At 32.1% G+C, this 22,248-nt stretch overlaps 5 protein-coding genes across 6 annotated transcripts; 4 read left to right on the top strand and 1 right to left on the bottom strand.

Moving 5' to 3' along the window:
* Positions 1-93: 93 nt before the first annotated feature.
* Positions 94-5,576, bottom strand: LOC145744716 (long-chain fatty acid transport protein 2-like). Its single transcript, XM_082562641.1, has 13 exons — positions 5,327-5,576; positions 5,008-5,149; positions 4,243-4,419; positions 3,968-4,067; positions 3,737-3,829; positions 3,381-3,539; positions 2,927-3,051; positions 2,436-2,633; positions 2,250-2,320; positions 1,775-1,901; positions 1,252-1,441; positions 859-985; positions 94-523 (listed from the first exon to the last, which is right to left on the bottom strand). The coding sequence occupies exons 1-13, from the start codon at positions 5,506-5,508 to the stop codon at positions 337-339; spliced, it is 1,878 nt and encodes a 625-aa protein (XP_082418767.1). The 5' UTR covers positions 5,509-5,576; the 3' UTR covers positions 94-336.
* A 326-nt stretch (positions 5,577-5,902) lies between these two features.
* On the top strand, positions 5,903-9,966 carry LOC145744717 (ferroptosis suppressor protein 1-like). Of its 2 annotated transcripts, XM_082562643.1 has the most exons (8): positions 5,903-5,977; positions 6,261-6,449; positions 6,814-6,929; positions 7,215-7,340; positions 7,734-7,935; positions 8,377-8,535; positions 8,869-9,069; positions 9,429-9,966. In XM_082562643.1, exons 2-8 carry the CDS (start codon positions 6,272-6,274, stop codon positions 9,578-9,580), a joined length of 1,134 nt encoding a protein of 377 aa, XP_082418769.1. In that variant the 5' UTR covers positions 5,903-5,977; positions 6,261-6,271; the 3' UTR covers positions 9,581-9,966. The 2 variants fall into 2 exon arrangements, with proteins under 2 accessions (XP_082418769.1, XP_082418768.1); XM_082562642.1 differs by lacking the exon at positions 5,903-5,977 and having other exon boundaries at positions 6,202-6,449.
* Positions 9,967-10,265: 299 nt separating this feature from the next.
* LOC145744640 (V-type proton ATPase subunit B) lies at positions 10,266-15,484 on the top strand. Its single transcript, XM_082562539.1, has 11 exons — positions 10,266-10,404; positions 10,804-10,958; positions 11,404-11,497; positions 11,722-11,881; positions 12,265-12,427; positions 12,647-12,744; positions 13,048-13,171; positions 13,610-13,760; positions 14,073-14,260; positions 14,640-14,769; positions 15,092-15,484. The coding sequence occupies exons 1-11, from the start codon at positions 10,302-10,304 to the stop codon at positions 15,262-15,264; spliced, it is 1,539 nt and encodes a 512-aa protein (XP_082418665.1). The 5' UTR covers positions 10,266-10,301; the 3' UTR covers positions 15,265-15,484.
* Positions 15,485-16,115: 631 nt separating this feature from the next.
* On the top strand, positions 16,116-17,103 carry LOC145745579 (uncharacterized). The gene has a single exon (XM_082563693.1). It carries the CDS (start codon positions 16,257-16,259, stop codon positions 16,815-16,817), a length of 561 nt encoding a protein of 186 aa, XP_082419819.1. The 5' UTR covers positions 16,116-16,256; the 3' UTR covers positions 16,818-17,103.
* An 89-nt stretch (positions 17,104-17,192) lies between these two features.
* LOC145744900 (protein SEC13 homolog) lies at positions 17,193-20,859 on the top strand. The gene is made up of 8 exons (XM_082562868.1): positions 17,193-17,277; positions 17,401-17,445; positions 17,851-17,966; positions 18,366-18,517; positions 18,883-19,016; positions 19,332-19,468; positions 19,565-19,823; positions 20,623-20,859. Exons 1-8 carry the CDS (start codon positions 17,275-17,277, stop codon positions 20,716-20,718), a joined length of 942 nt encoding a protein of 313 aa, XP_082418994.1. The 5' UTR covers positions 17,193-17,274; the 3' UTR covers positions 20,719-20,859.
* Positions 20,860-22,248: the final 1,389 nt, after the last annotated feature.

The following is a 22,248-nucleotide window of genomic DNA, read 5'->3' as shown; positions in this document are numbered from 1 at the left end:
TTAACATTTTTTCATGAAATTGAACACACCGATATTTTTAGATTAAATTTTATTAATGATTGCATTTATTTTATAATTGCATTAGTCTTTTGTTCTTGATTAATATTAACACACACTTAATTACACTTTTAATGATGAATATTTAAAAGATTATGTGATATAAAATATATGATTAGATGCATAGTGATTAATAGATTTATATAAAACACCAAATATCCACATAATAGCAGTACATGTTATGCTGGATTCAGTTTCTCTATTTTTAAGCTGATTTAACTTTAAATTAAGGATAAATCAAAATCGAATAAAAAAATTTATCAAAATTACAGAAAAAACTCAAACTCTGATCGTGCCCTCGTCGAGTCCCTTCTGTAGCTCAGTTGTCATGGCAACGAAGGTCTTCTGTTTGTGGTCGAGGAAATATAGTTTATCCTCGCCAATGAGCTCAAGGTTGTAACCCTGTTGTTTTAAGTTCACTTTTCTCTGTTTCCATGTTCCGGTTAACTCCAGTTCAGCTTGAACCCTGTTTGGAAAAATATCAACTTTACATTTAAGGTAAGATTTAAAATATTACTTTTTAGGCCAAATTGTAAAGTTAAGTATAACCCACAACATAATGGTGGTGTCCAAAACCATACAAATGGTGTTGAGAATTTGAAATTTGGTATAAATATGGCTAAGTGGTTTTAAATGTGGATAAAATTTCAATGTATTGCGAAGCGAATTACCATTTAACAAAGTTATTTTTTCGATTAACTGTGCCCACCTATGGTCATAATATGTGTTCAAGTTAAAAACTTTAGGCAAAAATAATCAAACCAGTATTAATTTAATATTTAAAGGTTTTAAAGATGTTACCTGATGAACAAGGGTTGAGCATATGAGGGAAGAGACTGAGTGACATGGTTGTACAACTTCTTAATATCCAACTCCTGCTGGTCTTCATCTAGCACCAAACTAGCCATGCCAGCTCTTCCATCAAGTTCTGGAATTAAATATTTAAGGTGCATGTTAAAGTGATGTAATAATAACTTTTTTACAACTCAATTTGTGGGGCCAAAAAATTTTACTTATTTTTAAATTTTTTTTTAATTTTTGGATTTTTTTTAAAATTCTTTTAAAAACTTGAATCAGTTTAGTTTTATTTTATAGATTTTCCTGTTGAAATGATTTAAATGGTTATGACACAATTTTTTTTTTTTATTTTTTTGAATTTTTTTAGTAGTCATAAAATTTTGGATTTAATCTCACCTCCAACTTCCACTCCGTAAACATTTGCTTCCTTGATGCCAGGCGCTTGCACAATTGTGTCACTCACTTCGTTGGTTGAAACATTCTCCCCCTTCCATCTGAACGTGTCCCCGATCCGATCACAGAAGTGGACGTGGTAGTTCTCGTCGTAACTCAATAAATCCCCGGTGTTAAAGTATTTGTCGCCTTTCTGTAAGTTAAATTAATCATTTGGTATAAAAAGCAAACTTTTTAGGACTTTTTAAATATAGAGTCTTTAGTTATATAAGTTGATAGCCTGACCTACAGTCAAGATTTTAATTGTCGTAATATGGTTACAACTTTCAACTCATATTTACCTACGATAATTTACCTTACAGTTTTTTATTTTGTAGGCTTATTAATTGGACAAATACACACATATATATATTGTCCACTTAGCACCATTATATATAGATGGGCATTGATTTCACATTGGTTAAAACATTTTGCAATTTTGTTACACTTTTAAATCTACAAAAATTATTTTTGTTCAGGTTTTTACTTTAAAGACATCGTGCATAATTTTCTTTTCTGTCAAATTCCTGGCTCCCTTGTAGGATGAGATCTCAAACTTCTCGTTTATTAGACCCAACAACAACGCTGGTTCATTACAATCAGCATAGATAGCTCTGTAAGTATATAGAAATGTAATTCAAAATTAACTTTATTTTTATCATTACTAAATGCCCAATGTTTTAACTGTATTAGTACTGTTTAACCCAAACCCAAAAAGCTTAATATTTGGTATAATAATTTAAAAGTTATTGTGAATTAATATGCTTTATTTTGTTGGTATTATATTTGTTAGCCATACATTAAATTAGGGCATGTAGGTTATTTGCCTTTAGGTTGTAAACCTTAGGTAAACATTAGCCTTAAGTTTATGATTTGAATATTCTAATACTAGGTTGTATAATGTTAGATGATATTGCAAACCATTTATTTTTATTTAATTTTAGTTTTAAATTATTTTCGACCTTCCATTTTTATCTCTGATCATTTCTTCTTTCTCGACATCAAATTTAACCATCGCACCACCTCCAATTCTCTAAAATTAATTTGTAAATTGTTTAAAAAAAGGTAAACAAATAGGTTTCAAGTAAACCCTTTACAGCAGATTTTATATTGTTTTAAAAACCCACTAAAATTAATAAGTGTTTTACCTTTAGTAATGGAGAATACATTCCAATTGACCCCACTTGATTTTCTAGATTGAAAAAGGCAACGTTCCCTTCCGTGGCTGCATAAAATTCCATGACTTCAATATTTTTGCCGTGGCGCTCTAGGAATATTTTCCAAACATCTGGTCTTAACCCATTCCCTACCAGGGTGTGAACGTTGTGGTCTTTATCTTTTGCATTCTGTGTAAGTAAAAAGTTAAAGGGGTAAAGTTAATTAAATGTATACAGATTAAGATTAACCAAAATACAGCTTTCAAACAGCATGTATATATAATTAATCTTTGTGGACGATATTTAGCATGGTGGCTTTATGTCCAATATATACCCTTGGCAAACAAAAAAATCCTGCTGTTTGTGGTGCATGGGTAAATTATTACAGGCAAATAATAATAAGGGTTGCAACCCAAACAATTAAAATGCCGACTAGTCTTTTCTAATTAGACATAATCACTTAATATGTATTAAATACTAACAGGAGGTAGTTTGCAGACATATCTCATAATCTCCCCAATATATTGGACAACGGTGCAGTTATATTTCCTGATATCTGACCAAAAATGTGAGGCAGAAAACTTCTTTCTTAACGCAATGGTGGCACCTAATGGTAAGAAAATATTTCAGATTAAATTTTATTAAAAAATATTTGTTTAAATATTTCTAGTTTTACTTAAGGATGTGCGTTTGGTTACAGTTTTTGTCCATTTAAATTAACATGAGTAAAAGTTTTTTTTCCTAATTTTTTGCTGTGCTTTATTAAACAAGTTTATTAAGTGCCCCAATAAATATCTTGTTCAACTCGAGATTTATAATAAAAAGGTCAACTTCGTTAAAGGTGGTATTATGACGCTAATAATATCTTAATCTTGCACAACTTAACACTGGGATATAACATAAACAATATTTTAAACTACATTTTAATGTGATTACCAATTAAAATAGTGCCAGCCATTCCAATGGCAGACGCAGCACTGTGGTAAAGAGGAAGGCTGGTGTAAACAACATCGTTACTCCCACATTTCGTCATATCTAACAACAACCCTCCCTGCCAGCACTTACTGTTGTTCATGTTTACAGCTTTTGGAAGCCCTGAAAATGGTTCAAAAATATTTGGCAACTATTGGATTTAAGGTAACTTTGAAGCATTTTATTTTGATTATAATTAGATTAATTGCATTTGCCCTGAGGGCCATTTAAATTGCTGTGTTTGGGTTTAATTGCACAGAAAATATGTAAATACAGCTTTAGGCTGATGTTAACACGATGAACAAGATTAAAGTCCAAACCTGTTGTTCCTGAGGTATAAATATAACAAATAGGATCACTATACAAGCTCCCCCCTCTCCAATCTCGTGGTATATTCTCCTTATTCTCAACCTCTGTTAATTGTAACTTAAGGTTTATTACAATATTGGTGGTAATTGTGTAATGGATAAAAATTTTTAAAAATTATAAAAAAAAGTAACTAAAATTGACGATCATTTTAATTAACCAAGTTTGAAATTAAGTTTACTTACCGACTAATTCTTGAATTGATTTCAATTCTCCACAACTTTCACCGTAAACAAAAACTTTAATTTTTCTTTCTTTTAATTCCTCTTTAATTTCATTTATAGCCTGCAAAAGAAAATTAATAAATACTAATAAGATATTTAATTAAACTTAAAGGTCTATTATTTGGACAAAACTAAAAAATCTGCCTAAAATAATCCATTAAAAATTCCCTTTTCGTACAAAATAAATAATTTAAATGAATACCTTCGTCTAGATTCAAACTCAAGACCCTAAGTACCTGGATTAAAGGTTGGTCCTTGCCCACAACAATGATGGTGACTTCTGCAATGTCGATGCAGTGGAGCAGGGATTTTGACCTAAGATTAAAGTTGAGAAACCCGGTGGTTACCCCAATTCTGTTACAACCCATCCACAGAGCAACAAATGCTGGTTCATTCATCATCATTACTCCAACCTAAAGGTAATTAATTTTAATTAACATTTAATTTTTAATTATAAAATATATTTTTATTTGTTTAACCCGCTGTAATATTTAATCTGAATAAAATTGAATAAAAGTTTTATTAGAAGTTATTTGCAAAACACACTAAAAAGCGTTCGCGTCTAAAACAGCAAAAAGTTAGTTAAAAATATGGCGGTTAATAAAGCATTGCAGGTATTACCAATTCTTCAATTATCTCCCTGCTGTAAATATGCAACAAGAAACCAATTTATTTCTTTAAATAAACCCCCTTTTAAACGCAGGCCACTTAGGGCAGCTTTGTGAAATTTAAATCCCAAACACTATGGTCTTACAGTCCGGTAGTGTGGTGAACTGGTCATAGCGTCGGATAACGAGCCAAAAGGTTTCAGGTTCGAACTTTGCCAATGCCACACTATTCGCCTTGAGCCTGGCGTTTACAGATAGCTTAGACACGTCACAATACCACACCCCTACCCAATAAAATATATAAAACTTATCCCTTTATGAAAAAACAAAAATCCCCCCCCAAAAAAAAAACCTTATGGGCTTACAACTGACTTCTTTTAGTCAAACTTTTACCTTTCCACCTGGCCCACAGCCAAGTTTTTTTAAACATCTAGTACACTGGTTTGCCCAATCATTCATTTGTTTATAACTATAAGAATCATCCTCAAATAAAATGAAAGGTTTGTCCGGAGTTTCGTCAGCATTTTTCATTAATCTATAAAAAAAAAATAAATGATTTTTAAAGTTTTTCTTTTACAGAAATAATCTAAAATTTATTCAAATTTTAGGTATTTTTTATTTGGTTTATCTTAATAAATAATTAAGTAAAAAAAGAAAAAAAAAACACTTGAAAAATTGTTATTTTTTAATGAAAAACGTTAAAGTTTTTTACTTATCACAAATCCAAAGATCCTGTTTTGCCAAAAGAGATTTCGTTTTTAAAAAGTTAAGCAGTTTTTTAATAAATCTGATATCAGCTGCTAGCCATGGTATATAAGACAGCAATAACCTCCAGGATAAAACCAAACCAGCTGGTACCCCAACTAAATAGGGTAGCAACCAACGATAACTCATTTTATTTGAAAAAAATAGAATCCTTTTTACACTTTGTCAGTTGCACAAAATGCTTAATATTTACACACAGAAAGTGCTACAAATAAAAAAAGTTTAGTAATGAAAAAACTTGCAAAACACGTTACTTGGCTTTCTTTTCAACCTTTGAACCTAAATTTTTATTTACACAGATTCTGGGTTTGTTTACTTTAACGTGGTCCATTAGTCACTCGTAACTAAGTTATTATTTTATTCGATTTCTATGGCGGAAATTAAAAACTAAACATTTTGCTTTAAAAAGAAAACGTAATTCTAATATCTTTTTATAAATATCCAACATTTTGTTAAGAAAATTAAGTTTAAAATTGCATTTTAGATTTGACATATTTATAATTGAATTCTTAACATGTTTTTAGATTCGATTGAAAATGAACACCAATGATTTAATTCTGTTGTTAGAAGCCTTTATACCAACACAAAAGATTCTCAGGTTTCATAAACTTTTAAGTTTTCTCGATCACAGTTTCTATAGTAGCGTAAATAATCGGTTTTAAGTTAAAATTAATCGTAATTTGTAGCCCTGAAATAAGTTTAAATAAACGCTAATTTGGTAATTAACAAAAATTATAATTAATAAACTTTAAATTATTTAAATCTAAGAATTAAACAGAATTATTTAAGATGGTTTTAATCTACAGTCTAACTTAACTTAAATACTAAACAGTGGTAGGCAGGTTTATTTATATCTTTAATTGTTCCTAAACAAACAACAGGATATGACGTAATGGGTTGTGGGCAATCACTTCCGCCTATCCCCCGGGTGGTAATAATAGGGGGCGGTTATTCGGGGGCTTATCTGGCTAAGTTGTTGGCGACTCAAACTTTTGCAACAACGACTTTAGTTGACCCAAAGGATTCAATGGTTCATTACATGGCCGCTCTACGATGCACCGTTGAACCAGGTAATACTACATGAGGTCTTGCGATCGATCCCAACTGCTCTCATGCTGTAGCGTTCTTAAGTAAGGTGCTATAACGGCATGAACTCCTGCTGAGCCAACACTTAATCAGCCGATTAATTATCGGGCAAATACAATCTATAATATCCCAAACTGCCGAAATCAACTCGAGACTGGGTCAGGGTAACTGATTTTATTCTATTCTATGTTTAGGTCGCGCATTCGACCTTTCTACAATAATGATAAAGATATAAAAAAATATTTATGTTTTTGGCGTTCTTAATTTTGACTTAAAGTACTTTGGAATAGATTTTTAATTAAATTTTAACTTTTCAACTTCACTTATATCAAATTTTGTTTTGTTTAGAATTTCTGAAGAAAATGTTTATACCTTACCATCGAATTACTCCAAATTTTATTCGGAGTTTGGTTCAATCTATCGACTTGAAGAAGAAAAAAGTGTTGCTAAAAAGTGGAAAAACGGTGATTTTTTTCGTATTTATTTTTTTTTACAGCCGACTGTACGATCTAAACATAGAGCAACATTTATTACCCCAATCCAGTCTCAAGTTAACTTTAGTAGTTTCGGATAATATAAATTATAATTGCCCGATAATTATGCTGCTGATTAAGTGCTGACTCAGCAGGATTTTATATCATTTATAGCGCCTTACTCAAGGGCCTAGGGTGTAATAGCATGAGAGCGGTGGGGATCGAACCCAGGATAAGTTTTCAACAATCAAATAATTCAGTTTTTTTAACTTTTAGATCGGGTTTGATCATCTTGTAATTGCCACGGGAACTTCGTCTTCTTTTCCCGCCAAATTAACAAGTTCCAACCCCGAGACATCGAAAGAGGAGGCGATAACAAAATACAAAAACTTTAATGATGCTGTAAGTAATAAACTTTCTATATTTAAAAGTCAAAAATGTTTGATATTTTTCTTTATTTAAAGTTGTGTTTTACCAACAGCGTGGTGTAAGGGTTAGAACACTTGGCTTCACTACACAAGGCCCTGGGTTCAATCCCCACTGGTCTCATGCTGTAGCACCTTTGAGTAAGGCGCTATAAACGGTATGAACTCCTGATGAGTCAGCACTTAATCAGCAGCATAATTATCGAACAATTATAATTAATAATATCCCAAACTGGCAAGGTCAACTCGAGACTGGGTCAGGGTAACAAATGTCACTCTATGTTTAGGTCGTGAAATCGTTCTTCCCACATCCAGGATAAAAATATATAAATTAATACAGGATAACTTCTGTTCGTGTTTTGTAATTTAGTTAAAACGATCACCTCGCATTCTAATTGTTGGAGGGAATTCTGCAGCTGTCCAATTCGCAGGCGAAGTTAAAACAGATTACCCCGACAAACAAGTGATTCTATTACATCATAATGATGTGTTGGTATCGCAGAGGTTACCGGACCAAGTCCGAGATTCGATCAAGGAGATATTGCAATATAAAGGAGTCGAACTACACCTAGGTACGTGTTATATTTGCCATTTTGATTAGCATATACTAAAACGTTTATATATTTTATCTTTGTTTATTTATTCACGATGTGGAAAGGATGACTTTAAAGCATTTATTACCTCGACCCAGTCTCAAGTTTACTTTGACAGTTTGGAATATTATAGATTATAATTGCCCGATAATTAAGCTGCTGATTAGATGTTGCCTATCAGGAGCTCGTACCGTTCATAGCGACTTGCACAATGGCGCTACAGCATGGAAGCTCTAGGGACCAAACTCAGGACCTTATGTAGTAAAGCCAAGTGTTCTGACTACTACATTACGCTACCATTTACTAATCCTTGATATAGGAAGGTTACTTCACGACCTAACCCAGTCTTATGTTGACTTTAAAAGTTTAGGATATTATTAATTATAATTGCTCGATAATTAATCTACTGATTGTTTATAGATGACGAAGTTTCGGACTTAACTCAAGTAATTTGTAATGTTCACTGCGAAGACCAAAAAGTAAAAACCAAAGGCGGGAAAACATTTGAAGTCGATTTGGTTGTTGCCTTCAGTGAGGATAAACCACAAACCGAGTTTTTACAAAACTCATTGGGAAAAGGTGAAAACGCGATTTAGTTTTTTTTGTAAATCTTTTTATCCTCGATGTGGGAAAGTCGAATGCGCGACTTAAACATAGAGTAACTTCAGTTACTCCGACCCAGTCTTGAGTTGCCTGTGGCAGTTTGGGATATTATAGTTTATAATTGCCCGATAATTAAGCTTCTGATAAATTATTGGTTCAGCAGGAGTTCATACCGTTTGTAGCGCCTCACTTAAGGGCGCTACAACATGAGATCAGTGGGGATTGAACCCACGACCTCATGTGTGGTGTAGCAAGAGTTCTTACCACTACACCACGCTGTCGGTATAAATAGATAATTGTTGTCTTTAGGTGGCGCAGTTACGTCATCAGGGTTCATAAAAACTACCCCAACCCTCCAAGTCGAAGGGTTCCCAGGTATATACGTCATGGGTGACGTCACTGACTTAAACGAAGAAAAAATCCCCTTTACTGCGAAGCAACATGCCGTACAGATGGCGAAGAATTTAAAATTAATTTGCGAGGGAGAGTTGCCAAATAATTATGTTCCAGGTAAAACAAAGTTGTGTTTGTGTTAATAGTCATCCTTGATGTGGTAATATCAACTTCACGACCTAAACATAGAGTAGCATCAGTTACCCCGACCCAGTCTTGAGTTGCCTGTGGCAGTTTGGGATATTATAGATTGTAATTGCCCCACGTTTAAGCTGCTGATTAAGTATTGGCTTAACAGGAGTTTGTACTATTTATAGCACCTTAGTGAAGGGCGCTACAGCATGAGATCAGTGAGGATTGAACCCATGACCTCATGTGGTAAAAAAAGGTGTGTTAAACACTACACTATGCTGCTTATACATAAATTTAATTTGTCAACATTGACAATTTAAAAGTTTTTTGTATTTATTTGTTAGCTCCGCTTGAATTAATAGTTCCCGTCGGTTGTTACGACGGTGCCGGTGTTGTCGGTTCTAAAATTCTTGATGGCGACGAATCACGTGACCTAATGGGGACAAATCTTTTTACTGATCCAACTTGGAACGATTTGGGTTTAGAACCACCTTAGATTTAATCTATTTTGGACTAAAATTAGTTCAAATATATTCGAAATGTTGTTAAATTTGAGTTATTTAATAATTAATATTATTAAGTTATTTTTAGATTTTACAATAAGTTTATTGTTTAATTATTTATTGCATCTTTTATTCTTATATGTTACTTATATTTAATTTAGCTATTAATTTTTTTTAATTAAATAAATTAGGACAGTTGAGGATAAATAAAAAAGCTGACTAACAAATTTGTCTTGTGACTTCATCATAAGTTTAACTTAATCGCGGAGTCATTTGTTGGTTGAGTTCTTTCTATCGGATTTTGTTGGCACGAAGTTTTTCGATTTTATTAAATTTTTATGAAGTTTATTCGTGTTTTATAACTTATTACATTAATGTTTATTAATATGTGGGCATTTATTTACTAGTATAGAATATTAGGTTTTATATTTAGGTAAAATAGTTTTTAAAAGCTAAAAAGTCATACAAACTTTTAGATAGCGATCGTTAGATTTTTAACTACTTTTCAACCAATAAATATTAGCTAGAACATATATATTTTTGAATAAATGTATATATTTAAATTAACTTTCATCTAAAAGTCTTTAAATTAAAAGATTTTAAATAAATAAACGTTATTTTTGAATATTTTAAAAATTTAGGTAGTTATTAACTTTAAATAATTTTTTCAACAGATTTATTTTATTTAATTTTTTCACTTTTCTAAAATCCAAAATGAACGGAGATCTGATGCAGATGAACGACCCTATCAAGGTCGCAGCGTCCAGAGAGCACACACTAGCTGTCACCAGAGATTACATCTCACAACCTAGGCTCAGTATGTTAAGTTTATGATTAATAAATTTTTAACTTTTTGATTAGAGATAGCATTATTTTTTAACTTTAATTTTATCTCAATATGAGAAGGTCGACTTTATGACTCAAACATAGAGTAACATCAGTTACTCCGACCCAGTCTCGAGTTGCCTTTAGCAGTTTGGAATATTATAGATTATAATTGCCCAATAATTAAGCTGCTGATTAAGTGCTGGCTCAGCAAGAGTTCATACCGTTTATAGCGCCTTACTTATGGAGCTACAACATAAGTTGTGGGAATCAAACCAAGGACTTTATGTAGTAAAGCCATGCAGAATTGTTGTTCTATAAGCTAAAGCACTATTTTCTAATAACCAGGCTTTAAGATTAAAAATTAACTAAAGTTACCCAAACTTCACAGCTTACCAAACAGTGTCTGGTGTCAATGGGCCGCTGGTTATTTTGGAGAAAGTGAAGTTTGCCAAATATGCTGAGATTGTGACCTTAAACCTTGCTGATGGAACCCAGAGAAGTGGACAAGTTCTAGAAGTTAGTGGAGACAAAGCCATTGTTCAGGTAAGTTGTTATATCTGTGGAATAGTTTTGGTATTTGTTCAACTTGCATTGTCAAAGTGAAAGTGAGCTCTAGTAGTGCCGTCCGTCGGTTTAAATGGCTGGTTATAAAATAAATGCAGAAAAGAGCGAGATGTACAAGAGAAGATTAGGGTAAGGTTATAAAATTTCAGCCTTTTCCGCATTTATAAACTTGGCGAGCGACGCTATTAGTGCCCCCTAAAGTTTAAGTTCTGTCAAAGTTAGTTAAGCTGTCACAAATATTGCATGGGGTAGAGCTTTAAATTTTGGTTGAAATACCTGATTTTAAGTCTTTTTAAATTTACTCATTTTTTCCAATTTTTTTGTGTAATGTAAAATATTTAACTACTTAAGTTGGTGTTACTTATAACGTTAATATTGCTGACCTGATTTTGTGCTACAATTATTTTCATTTATTATGTTAAAGGTGTTTGAAGGGACCTCCGGTATTGATGCAAAATACACAACTTGTGAATTTACCGGAGATATTTTGAGAATTCCAACCTCAGAAGATATGCTGGGTAAGAATGTTATACAAACTTAATAGTTGTTGTTTACAGAAGCTTAGTCAAATGTAATGATCATTAAAATTGTCTAAAATTTAACACAGAATTGATGTAACAATATTGATTTTTGTTCTCTTTTTCAAATAATAATAAAATGCTAAATTGAGCAAAAATATGGACAAGAATTTTTCCTATGACCAACTTATAATTTTTTTTACCCAACGAATTTTTCCATCAAGGTCGAATCTTCAATGGATCAGGAAAACCGATCGACAAAGGACCTTCAGTGTTGCCAGAGGATTATCTTGATATTCAAGGTCAACCGATCAACCCAAAGTCAAGAATTTATCCGGAGGAGATGATCCAAACAGGGATCTCGGCCATTGATGTCATGAACAGGTGAACATTTTATTATTACTTTCAGAGAAAAAAAATGATTTTTAATGATATAAATTGAGCTCTGGTTTTTAAGCTGTTATGCATTTTATTAAGTTTTACTTATAATTTAGTCTAAGTGCAACATAACAAAAACACCTAAATATTATAGTATATAGTTGCATACATTCTTACTGCAGAACTCTTGCCAAATTTGCCGAATAGATCTGGCATAAATTACCTTAAAAATTGGCGTCAAATGGAATAAATTTTACTTAAATTGGGAAGTTATGACTAACTAAAATGTTAAAAGGGGCATAAATTATTGTAGAAACTTTTGCTGGCAGAAAAAATATAAAATATGCAGTGTAGACTTACATTGAACCTTATTTTTATCTTTTATCTAGTATTGCTCGTGGTCAAAAGATTCCAATTTTCTCAGCAAACGGTCTCCCTCACAACGAGATCGCCGCCCAGATTTGCAGGCAGGGAGGTTTGGTTAAAATGCCAGACAAGGGAGTTTTGGATGGACACGACGACAACTTTGCCATTGTCTTTGCTGCTATGGGTGTAAGTTGTTTAACTTTACTTAATAAAGATTTAAATAGAAAGTATATATATAGATTGCCGATAGCTGATAGAAAAATCTATAAAAAATATTTAAATTTTTCTTATATACAAATATTGTTTAAATTAATTGAACTTTTCATTTTATGATACTGTGAAAACCTGATTTATTATTGTTTTCTAATAATGATATAAGCCTTAACTTAATTCCCTCAATCTTAGGTTAACATGGAAGCTGCCAGGTTCTTCAAATCTGACTTTGAACAACACGGTTCTATGGACAACGTTTGTTTGTTTCTTAACTTGGCTAACGATCCAACGTAAGTTATTAGTGTTTCGCTATAAATTTGCTCTTTAAATATGGATGTAATAATTTTAATTATAAACCTATTTCATTATATGCTATGCCCATTACTACCTGGTTTAAAATAGTAAAGTTATAAAAAATAAGAGTAATATAAACTAACAATGTGCACTTTTAAAGCGTTACATGTCTATGTATTTTTGTAAATTCTATCACCAATTTCACCTATGTAAATTTGTAACCATTCTATATAAATGTTACAGAATTGCTTTTACTTAATCACTGTATTTATGTTAAAGTTTTAACCAATTTGTTCCAGAATTGAGAGAATTATTACCCCTCGTATTGCCCTCACCACCGCCGAGTTTCTTGCTTATCAATGTGAGAAACACGTCCTCGTTATCCTCACTGACATGAGTTCTTATGCTGAGGCATTGAGAGAGGTGGGTTAAATGTTTAAAGTGTTTCAATCCAGTTTATTAATAATTAAGATAAGACAATAATAACTATAGCATTTATGTTATACTAAACATTAAATTTTTGTTGTGCTTTTAATGTTTTTTTTAATGCCAGTCTTTTTATTATCAATTGAGTTTCCAAAGTTAATTCTAATTATTTTGATTTTGTATACCTTTAATTTAGTTCAAAATGCAATCTTTTAATCATTATATTTGACATTTTATTTACAGTAACACCTGCATTTATGCAAGCAAAATTGTAATACACTGTTAAACAATAGCAAAATACATTTTTTTTATAAATAATTCACAGCACATGTGGTGCACAATATGCTTAAACTTTTAATTTTATGTACTTTTTTAATTTTAAAAATCAATTTTTACTTTCCTGGTAAAACATATCACTAACTCTTTTACTTTTAGGTTTCAGCTGCTAGAGAGGAGGTCCCCGGTCGTCGTGGGTTCCCTGGTTACATGTACACTGATCTTGCCACCATCTATGAGAGGGCTGGGAGGGTTAACGGAAGAAGTGGATCAATCACCCAGATTCCTATTCTTACTATGCCCAACGATGGTAAGATTTTGTCTATATATAACAGAGCTTAGTGGATGGTATATATGTGTTCATTTTTTAGGCCTGCAAAATTTATATAACTGCTGTTTGTGGTGTGTGGGTAAATTATCGCAGACAAATATTAGTTAAGAGTTGTGACCATACTATTAGAATTTTGACTGTAGGGTGGGCTATTGACTAGTTAACTTTATTTAAATCATATTTGTTGTTTTAGACTGCATATATATATTTTTTATTGTATCAAGCGAAAACTAAATTTAATTTAAATTTTTTATATAAACCCCTGTTCAATTTTACTTTTTATATTCACAGATATTACTCATCCCATTCCTGATTTAACTGGTTACATCACTGAAGGTCAAATCTACATCGATCGTCAGCTCCACAACAGACAAATCTACCCCCCAATCAACGTGTTACCTTCTCTATCTCGTCTTATGAAGTCCGCCATCGGGGAGGGAATGACAAGGAAAGATCATTCCGATGTTTCTAACCAACTTGTAAGTTTCAACTATGTTTAGTTAAACCTATATTAAAAATCGATAGCATGGTGAAGTGATCAAAACACTTGGCTTTACTTCACGAAGCCCTGGGTTCGACTCCAATGCTCCTATGCTGTTGCGCCCTTAAGTAAGGCACTATAATCAGTATAAACTCCTGCTGAGCCAACATTTATTCAGCAGTATAATTATTTGGCAATTATATTCTATATAATATCCCAAACTGCCAAAGGCAACTTAAGACTGGGTTAGGGTAACTGATGTTACTCTATGTTAAGGTCGTGAAGTTGACCTTTCCAAAAAAAAGTGTTTTGAAAAATTTATGCTAGCCTTACATTATCAAACTTGACACCCACTAACTAGTATACTAACTTCACAGTATGCAAACTACGCCATCGGTAAAGACGTCCAAGCCATGAAAGCTGTGGTAGGAGAGGAAGCCCTGACAGCTGATGATATGCTCTATCTTGAGTTTCTCACCAAGTTTGAGAAAACTTTCATCTCGCAAGGTAAACTTTATTATTTTATCTTTATCTGATGTTGCTATGATATGGAAGTAGTGGGGATCAAACCCAGTACCTCATGTAGTAAGGCCAGTGCGTTAGTTACTTCTCTATGCTACATATTTGTCTTTAAATCTTTTAAAAATTGAGTAATTACTAAAAGTTATTGTTATTTATTAATGACAATGTTGCAAATAAATGGTTTAAAAAAATTTTAGGTAACAAGTTTAATTAAGTTTAAGACCTCAGATCTTGAGAATTTTGATCAAAAAGTGGCAATCTTAGTTAATATGTGTTTTGTTGAAGTCTTATAATTTTAATAATTCAGGTTCATATGAGAACAGAAGTGTGTTCGATTCGCTCGATATTGGTTGGGAGTTACTTCGTATTTTCCCCAAGGAGATGCTCAAGAGAATCCCAAGAAATGTTATCAACGAATATTATCCTCGCAAAAACCCGACACAAGCTGGCAGCAGTCAGCAAAAATCTGAAGATAATTAAAAACTTATTAAAATTTTATTCTATGGTATGTATTGTATTAGGCAAGGAAATCACAAAATGGATTTGCCTTTAATATCAAGTTTTATTCTTTATATATAATACAACCCATGTAGAATCGTTGGTTATTACTCTTTGATTGTTTGTATAGATTTTGTCTTTTGTATTTTATGCTTTTTGTGAAAATTCATGTTTTTGTCCGTGCAATAAAGTTAAGTATATCACAAGGACAATTTCAGTTTTGTTTTATCTTTATCTCTCTCATATCTTTATCCTTAAAGTGAGAAACATAGAGTAACTTCAGTTAAACATAGAGTAATTTTAGTTACCTCAACCCAGTCTTGAGTTGCCTTTGAAAGTTTTGGATTTTATAGATTATAATTGCCCGGTAATTATGCTGCTGATTAAGTGCTGTCTTAGCAGGAATTCATACCGTTTATAGCGCCTTACGCAAGGATGCTACATCGTAAGAGCAGTAGGAGTCGAACCCACGCCCTCATGCATCCAAGTGTTCTGACAACTACACTACGCTGCCGGCCAATCAGTATTTTTCATAATTACCGCAGGTTTAGATTAATATTTAAAACTGTAAAGTCGCATTTTTATAACTACAAATAATTTGCAACAAAATAAAAATTTTTAAGTTAAATATATAATTTCTATGGAGAAAAAACATAAAAAGCTTTATAAGATTTCTATGGAGGGGTTTTTATAATTTTTCGGCCACGTCTGTTGAAATTTGCAGTTGTTTTAGCTTTCGTTTAAACTGAGATAAAATAACAATGTCAGGCATTAATTGGACTGGTAAGCTGTATTGAAGTTTTATAAGAACGTAGGAAAAAGTTAGAGTTAAAAAAATCTAAGAATTTACTTGGTTTTTAGTCGTTTTTAGCGGACGAAAAATTTGAATTTAAAGTCTGTCTTTCGTTCTGCGATTTTATTTATTTTTAATTTTTGTGCTTAGTATAAATTTTAGTATTTTGATTTTAATAAAAATGTCTGAAAACGATGAAAAATGCACGCTCTACGTTGGAAACTTGGATGAAAAAGTAACAGAAAAACTTTTATTTGAACTTTTCCTGCAAGCTGGACCCGTTAAAAGAGTTAAAATTCCAAGTTACAACGGAAAACAAAAAAACTTTGGGTTTGTGACTTTTAAACATGAAGGTAGCGTTCCTTATTCAATCAAACTCATGGATGGAATTCGACTTTGGAATTGCTCGATCAAGGTCAACGTGACACAAAGGTCACGGAATGGTGAAGAACAATCAACAAACAATTACAATTGTCAAAACAATCAGCAACAATCGAACCATTATTATCCAAACCCACAAAACTTTCATGTTTCATATGAAGATCAGTTGATTTTAAACGAGTTTGAAAGGTCGTTTCAAGGTCATGATCGTAGATATGCTGACGAAAGGAGGTTTGAATCAAGGTCGCCGAGGCGTAACGATCGACATCATCGAAATGAATGGAGAAATGATTATCGAACGGAAACGCTAAGAAATGAATATAAACGCCCGGAGAGACATAATCCGTACAGAAGAAGATAAAATTTTTATAAAGTTTCTTAAATTTATATTTTTTTTTATTTTCTAAATGGAGAACGTTATTTCTTAAAGTTTTATACAATTTTAACAATTTTTTTATTTAATTTTTTTGAGATGTAGATATTTCATTATTATGCCTGTTCTTTTTATGTTTTTTTTAGTCTTTTCTAATCTATTATAAAGGATTGAATATTATATTAATACCTACTTTAGTCATTCTACTTTACCACTTAATTATATGTTATATACATTCTTTTTGGAATTTAATATTATTTTAAAATAATATAGAAATTAGATAACTATTCAATTTTTGTTCAAGTCAGGACAGTTTGTAAATATTCAGATAGAAAGTTTTTTTAAAAGTAATTTTTTAACAGGATTTAATCAAGATTTATTTTTTTAGATATTTTTAAATAATTTTATTGTCTTAACTTTGTTTTGAAATCTTCAATTCTACAAAATGGTGAGTAAACAAGACTTCGTAATAATAAAAATATATCTACATGTTAGCAACATAATGTTAAGTTTTTAAACATAAAGTAAAATTTTTTTTTTCGTTTCTTTTATTTTGATTTTTACTTTTCAGGTTTCACTAATAAACACAGTAGATACTTCACATGAAGATATGATTGTAAGTTTTGTTGTTACTTTCCTATATTAACTTAAAATAAATTGTTTTTAAGAGGTTCTTATAATGCTTATATCTGCACCTGCTTTATCATAGTATTTATATTTAAAAATATCTAAAAACATATTTTTAAAACATTAGTTAATTGTGTAATATTTTATAAATGAAGTTTATCAAATCTATAATATCCCAAACTGCTAATATTCTATAATATCCCAAACTGCTAAAGGCAACTCGAGACTGGGTCGGAGTAACAGTTGTTACTTTATGTTTAAGTCCCGCATTCGACTTTCCCTACTTAATTTGTTTAAAAAAAGGAGGGGGTGTTGGCATAACCCTTACTTAATTTGTTAAACACTAACCTAAATCCCTGTAACTTTCATGCAATAACTAATTTATTGTTTACAGCACGATGCACAGATGGATTATTATGGTCTCCTTCTTGCCACCTGCTCATCTGATCGTTCGATTAAAATATTTGAAGTGAAGAACGGGACGCAAAGACTTGTGGAAACTTTAAGGGAGTAAGTTGATTGAATTATGCTAATATTTTTAATGTAAGGACATCTGATGTTGTGGTTTTAGAGAAGTTATTTTTTTTATTTATCTTTATTCCTAATGTGGGGAGGTCGACTTCACGACCTAAACATAAAGTAACATCAGTTACCCCGACCCAGTCTCGAGTTGCCTGTGGCAGTTTGGGATATTATAGATTATAATTGCCGGGTAATTATACGCTTCTGATAAGGTGTTAGCTTAACAGGAGTTTAACCGTTTATATCGCCTTACTCAAGAGCGCTTTAGCATGAGAGCAGTAGGGTTAAAGGCATTGGCATAAAAGCCTATTTTATTAGAATATAGGGCATTATACTAATAATTTTGGTATTCAATGGTCTTTATTATTAATATTTTCATGGTTGCAGTCATGAAGGACCAGTGTGGCAAGTAGCATGGGCCCATCCAAAGTTTGACAAAATCCTCGCTTCATGTTCTTATGATAGGAAGGTGATTATTTGGAAGGAACAGGAGGGAAAATGGGGGAAGATTTACGAACATCTTGAACATGATAGCTCAGGTGAGAGAAAGGTTTAATGCTTTGTTCAAATTAATTTTAAAAAGGGGGAAAGTGCTTTTTTGAGATGCATTTTCTGGGTAATAACTACTTGCAGTTATTAAATTTCAAAATTAAAAATCTTTGTTGATGTAAAAGAACTGATGGTCAATAGTTGGCATTTAAAATGTTAGAAATTTTTTTTTTTTAGAGACATACCTATAGTTTTGTTTTTATTAAACTATTTTTCTTGTTGGGCTTTATACAGTGTAAAATTTCTGTTTATTAACTACTGGCATTCTTTCGAAAAATCAAAATTTATTAAACCTATATTAAAAAGTCAACTTTTTAAAATTAGAGTTTTCTTCACTAATTTGTTTTTCTTACAGTGAACTCTGTGTGTTGGGCCCCACATGAACTTGGTTTGATGCTGGCTTGTGGTTCATCGGACGGAAGTATTTCTGTGTTAACTCACAATGGAGACAATCAGTGGGAATCAACCAAGATTAACAACGCTCATACTGTAAGTTTAAAACTAGATCCTGTGTTCAATTCTTGTTGTCGGCATGTTGTAGCATTCTTAAGTAAGACCTAGGGTCTTAGGTTTAATTCCCACTGCTGGCATGTTGTAGCATTCTTAAGTAAGACCTGAGATCTTGGGTTTGATTTCCACTGCTGGCATGTTGTAGCATCATTAAGTAAGACATCCTGGGTTGGATTCCCACTGCTGGCATGTTGTTGCTTTTTTAAGCTGGATTAGACGAATTGTCACTGTTATGTTTTGATTTTATTTGTTTTATTCAGTTTTTTAATTACTGTGTTTTGTTGAACATCTTAGGTTGGTTGTAACGCGGTAAGTTGGGCACCGTCAGTGGTTCCCGGTTCCTTGATCGAGGCACCATCAGCACCACAACATAATTTAAAGACGAGGAAGTTTGTGTCAGGAGGATGCGATAACTCGGTCAAAATATGGAGGTCGGTTTTTTTAAAAAAATTTTTATTTTATATTTTAAGTTTTTGTTAAATATAGGTTTGCATAACAATAAATTTTTAACAATGGGTATTGTTTAGTTACAATGATGGACAATGGAAAGAAGAGGACAAATTAGAAGGTCATACGGACTGGGTTCGAGACTGTGCTTGGGCGCCCTCTATCGGCCTTCCGGACAGCAAAATCGCAAGTTGCTCCCAGGACGGAAGAGTCATCGTGTGGTCATCGGAGGGAGGAAAATGGACCTCAAATGTCCTCCATAAGTTTGATGATGTAGTGTGGCATGTTAGTTGGTCTCTTACTGGAGATATTCTTGCTGTATCTGGGGGGAATAATGAGGTTAACATATTTTAATTTGTTTTCTTTGTAAAAAAATGTTAAACTTAAAAAACTTTAACCGGCAGTGTGGTGTAGTGGTAAAAGTTTAAAAAACTTTAACCGGCAGTGTGGTGTAGTGGTAAAAGTTTAAAAAACTTTAACCGGCAGTGTGGTGTAGTAACACTTGCTACACCACCATGAGGTCGTGGGTTAGATTATCACTGCTCTCATGCTGTAGCACCTTAAGTAAGGCACTATAAACGGTATGAACCTACTGAGCCAGCACTTAATCAGCAGCATAATTATCAGGCAATTATAATCTATAATATCCCAAACTGCCACAGGCAACTCGAGACTGGGTCGGAGTAACTGATGTTATTCTATGTTTAAGTCGCGCATTCGACTTTCCCACATCGAGGATAAAGATATATACAAAAAAATAAAAAATATGTCACTGTTAGTCTTCTAAATTTTAATACTTTTTAAATGCAAGGCTAGAACCTTGTTAGTTGTTTATGGTTTAAATTCTGGGGCAAGCATAACATGCTCAAAAACTGATTTAAAAGATATTATACAAGCAACATTACCTATTCAATATACTGGATCAAATAAATCGCATGGATTTTAAATGGATTTTTTTATTTTATGTGATTCATTTAATTTTATTTATTTTATAAATATCGTTGCGTGTTTAATTAATTTTTGATTGGTTATCGTGTTGTGTTGGCACTGACATTTTAAACCATAAACCTCTAGCTTTGACTTAATTGTCCTCGTAATAACTTTAACTTGGGTTTAAATATTTTATTTTATGTTCTAGGTTAGTTTATGGAAAGAAGGATTAAACGGGGAATGGACGCGAATTAGTGACGTAGGCAAGTCTGGAAAACAAACTAATGACGTCACAGAAAATTGAAGCCGAAGTTAAAATGTGAGAAAGACTTTGATTCGAGAGAGGTTTAGGAATGTTGTGCAATTCACGTAGATATTTTCTTTAATAAATTTCAATTGTTGCCTTTTCATGGTGGTATTAATGAAATAAAAGTTTTTTAATTTATATTTCTGCCAGTTTTCTGCCAGTTAAGGGGTTGAACACTTTACAAAGCAAAAGGAGGTTTCAGGGGTTAGTTCATTTTTTAATTTATAATTTTTCAATATAAATTAAAAAAATAAAAGTTTTTTCATTTATATTCCTGCCAGTTATGAGGCTTCGTATCAGTAGGATAGTGTTAAGAGTGTTTAGTTGTAATTAAGGAAGGTTTTTTATGGAAATCGTAATATTATATCAATATATAATAAAGCTTAGTGGACGATATATATGTATGTCCAATGTATAGGTCTACAAAATAAATAAAACTCAGGTTTGGCTGCCCAGATAAATTATAATTGGCAAATATTAGTTAAAAGTTGCTACCATATTACAACAATGAATGCCTGCCCTTAGACAGACTATAAACTAGTTATAAAAAAAGTTTTAAAATATGAAAACATCTTATTTGGGGGTCTAGCTTTTAAAATAAAATCACTTGATTATTGTTTAGCTTTCAAGCCTTGCGCGTTGTGGAATAATGACGTCACGAAAATATGTATGACGTCACAACTAACAATATTTATTGTCAAAGAAATTAGTCAAAAATTTAAATTATTTAAATAATAAGAAAAATAAATATTATAACAAAAATAATCCCAATGATAAAGGTCGTGGTAAAGAGATTTTAAATTCTTACTGAAGAGCAAGGCGGAGGAATTCGTTTCAGGCAATCAGCACCTAATTAAAAAATTCAGCTCTTAATTAGAGTAAAGAGGAGAAATTTATGAGAAAAGTTTTTAGGTTTTGTGTTAAAATATGTGGTATACAGTTTAATAGTAAATTTAAAGGGTTAATATTTGGTTGAATATATAAAATTATTAAAGGTTTTTATTTTAAATTGTTTATAAGATAACGACGCTGTTAGTTCCTTATAAATTTGATTCGTTAAGGAACTATTTCTTTATACGCCTTTAGCATTATGCGTGGCGGATGAATACAACTGACGTCATAAATTGATTCGGTTGGGATTGGTTTGTGCAGCCATTTATTTTAACTTTGCCAGCGTTGAGGTCGGTTGTTTAAATTTTAGCTCAAGTAGGAAAGTGTCTTAGGACGAAGCCATCTCTCTCTTCAACGAATCGGGTTAAGTAGATTGATTTATTTATATTGTTTAAAATTGTTTATAACTTGTATAAAGTTTATATGGTGTTATTGATCTGAATATGCAACGGGTTAGGGGTAGGATCGCGCGCGTGTCGACACTCGTTATTTTAATGTCTGGCGTTTAACAGTCCGCATATTCAGAACACGACACCATTTTAAAAGTGTGTAAATAACTAAATAATACCTAATAAGACACATATAACTGCCATCTGCTTTTATTGTTTAAGGTTTCTGGCGACGATCTCGTGGAGC

The sequence above is a fragment of the Corella eumyota genome, chromosome 3 (assembly GCF_963082875.1).
Source record: "Corella eumyota chromosome 3, kaCorEumy4.1, whole genome shotgun sequence".
Lineage (NCBI taxonomy): Eukaryota > Metazoa > Chordata > Ascidiacea > Phlebobranchia > Corellidae > Corella > Corella eumyota.
The sequence above is the reverse complement of the archived record's forward strand: the minus strand, read 5'-3'. Positions and strand labels throughout refer to the sequence as shown.

Coding starts and splice junctions, on each gene's coding strand:
- LOC145744717 (XM_082562643.1), top strand. CDS start 6,272: ATGGGTTGTGGGCAATCACTTCCGCCTATCCCCCGGGTGGTAATAATA. Junction 6,930..7,214: donor TGCTAAAAAGTGGAAAAACG/GTGATTTTTTTC, acceptor TTTAACTTTTAG/ATCGGGTTTGATCATCTTGT. Junction 8,536..8,868: donor ACAAAACTCATTGGGAAAAG/GTGAAAACGCGA, acceptor TGTTGTCTTTAG/GTGGCGCAGTTACGTCATCA.
- LOC145744716 (XM_082562641.1), bottom strand. CDS start 5,508: ATGAGTTATCGTTGGTTGCTACCCTATTTAGTTGGGGTACCAGCTGGT. Junction 4,420..5,007: donor GCTGTGGGCCAGGTGGAAAG/GTAAAAGTTTGA, acceptor AATTACCTTTAG/GTTGGAGTAATGATGATGAA. Junction 3,540..3,736: donor TTATACCTCAGGAACAACAG/GTTTGGACTTTA, acceptor AACCATTTTCAG/GGCTTCCAAAAGCTGTAAAC.
- LOC145745579 (XM_082563693.1), top strand. CDS start 16,257: ATGTCTGAAAACGATGAAAAATGCACGCTCTACGTTGGAAACTTGGAT.
- LOC145744900 (XM_082562868.1), top strand. Junction 17,967..18,365: donor CTTGTGGAAACTTTAAGGGA/GTAAGTTGATTG, acceptor TCATGGTTGCAG/TCATGAAGGACCAGTGTGGC. Junction 19,469..19,564: donor AACTCGGTCAAAATATGGAG/GTCGGTTTTTTT, acceptor GGTATTGTTTAG/TTACAATGATGGACAATGGA.
- LOC145744640 (XM_082562539.1), top strand. CDS start 10,302: ATGAACGGAGATCTGATGCAGATGAACGACCCTATCAAGGTCGCAGCG. Junction 10,405..10,803: donor CATCTCACAACCTAGGCTCA/GTATGTTAAGTT, acceptor CAAACTTCACAG/CTTACCAAACAGTGTCTGGT. Junction 10,959..11,403: donor GAGACAAAGCCATTGTTCAG/GTAAGTTGTTAT, acceptor ATTATGTTAAAG/GTGTTTGAAGGGACCTCCGG.